Below are 1,153 nucleotides of genomic sequence, written 5' to 3' on the forward strand. Positions count from 1 at the left end.
CTCGCCTGGACACGACTTCCTCACATCTCGCAAATTGCTTTCTGTCTGTGCATCATCTTGTCTGGAGACATCCTCATCTCCTGTCAGTATATAAAATGGAAATTGGCAATGCGATTTAGCGAGATGAAGGAGGCCAATTTTGGGAGTTCTGTCTATTTGACAAATATTTAGAAATATACAGGATGATAGGAATCAATTCTCAAAGGAATCGGTTTATTTGTTCTAAAGTTATAGTGTAAGCGGTCAGGACAATATTGCCATACCGAGGCTGGAGGGGTTTGGTAGGCCAGAACCAGTGATATAAAGGTTCAATTGACTTGGTTTCTGCTGTCATAGGTAGACATACATCACTACTTAATTATGAAAGCCACACCTGACACAAAAACCGTGACCATGGCCTTGATAGTGGTGCCGCGTCAAGGAGGGAGGAGGAGAATGTCTTACCCGAGGGGTACTGCAGCAGTTAGAATGGTTGGTGATGTTGTGATTATGATTGGACAATGTAGTTTGACCCTTGAGAAGACGATCTACGGTGCAACCTCAGTCAAAATTCTCCTGCACCAATTGTGGAGCGCTGAGGGGGTAAAACAGCATATTGTTATGGACACTTTTTCTTCTTTGTTACTTCGTGTATCTTTTCCTTTTCTTTTCCTTTACCGCGTTCCTAGTAAGGCGACAGACACCCGGACTTCGGCTTGATCCTTTCTCACTAAAATCCCTTTAAAAACCTTTCTACAAATATATCTCTTTCTCTTATGGACACGTATACTTACCTCGGACACATACGATAGTTGACTGGACACGTAGGAGGACTGCGGACACGTTACTTCTGTCGGACACAGACTATCTTGGCGTGGCTTGACTCCGGCTCGGCGGAGCAGACGAACTCTTAGGCTGATGTGGCGGACCTAGATGACGTGGCGATTCACACGGACTTGTATTAGTATAAATATCGGACCTTGGTAGTCGAGATTCTCCAACCTGTTCACTTGAATCGTACCTACAGTGTTTCAGTTGAATTCACCAGAATTCTCGATATTGTCTTGTGCGACCTCAAGACGATACCCCTCGAATCTCGACTACTGAAGAGCTTTACCATCAGAACCTCGAATCCACATCAGCTCTAGCAGGACGCCTGCCTCAGAAGAGGACG

The 1,153-nt window shown here is 45.0% G+C and overlaps 1 protein-coding gene across 1 annotated transcript; it reads left to right on the forward strand.

Annotated features, from left to right (window-relative positions):
* Positions 1-393: 393 nt before the first annotated feature.
* STEHIDRAFT_164187 (uncharacterized protein) lies at positions 394-893 on the forward strand (the record flags this gene model as incomplete). Its single annotated transcript, XM_007311908.1, has 2 exons — positions 394-471; positions 792-893. 2 exons carry the CDS (start codon positions 394-396, stop codon positions 891-893), a joined length of 180 nt encoding a protein of 59 aa, XP_007311970.1.
* Between the last annotated feature and the right edge of the window lie 260 nt (positions 894-1,153).

This window comes from Stereum hirsutum (assembly GCF_000264905.1).
Source record: "Stereum hirsutum FP-91666 SS1 unplaced genomic scaffold STEHIscaffold_149, whole genome shotgun sequence".
NCBI classification, from domain to species: domain Eukaryota; kingdom Fungi; phylum Basidiomycota; class Agaricomycetes; order Russulales; family Stereaceae; genus Stereum; species Stereum hirsutum.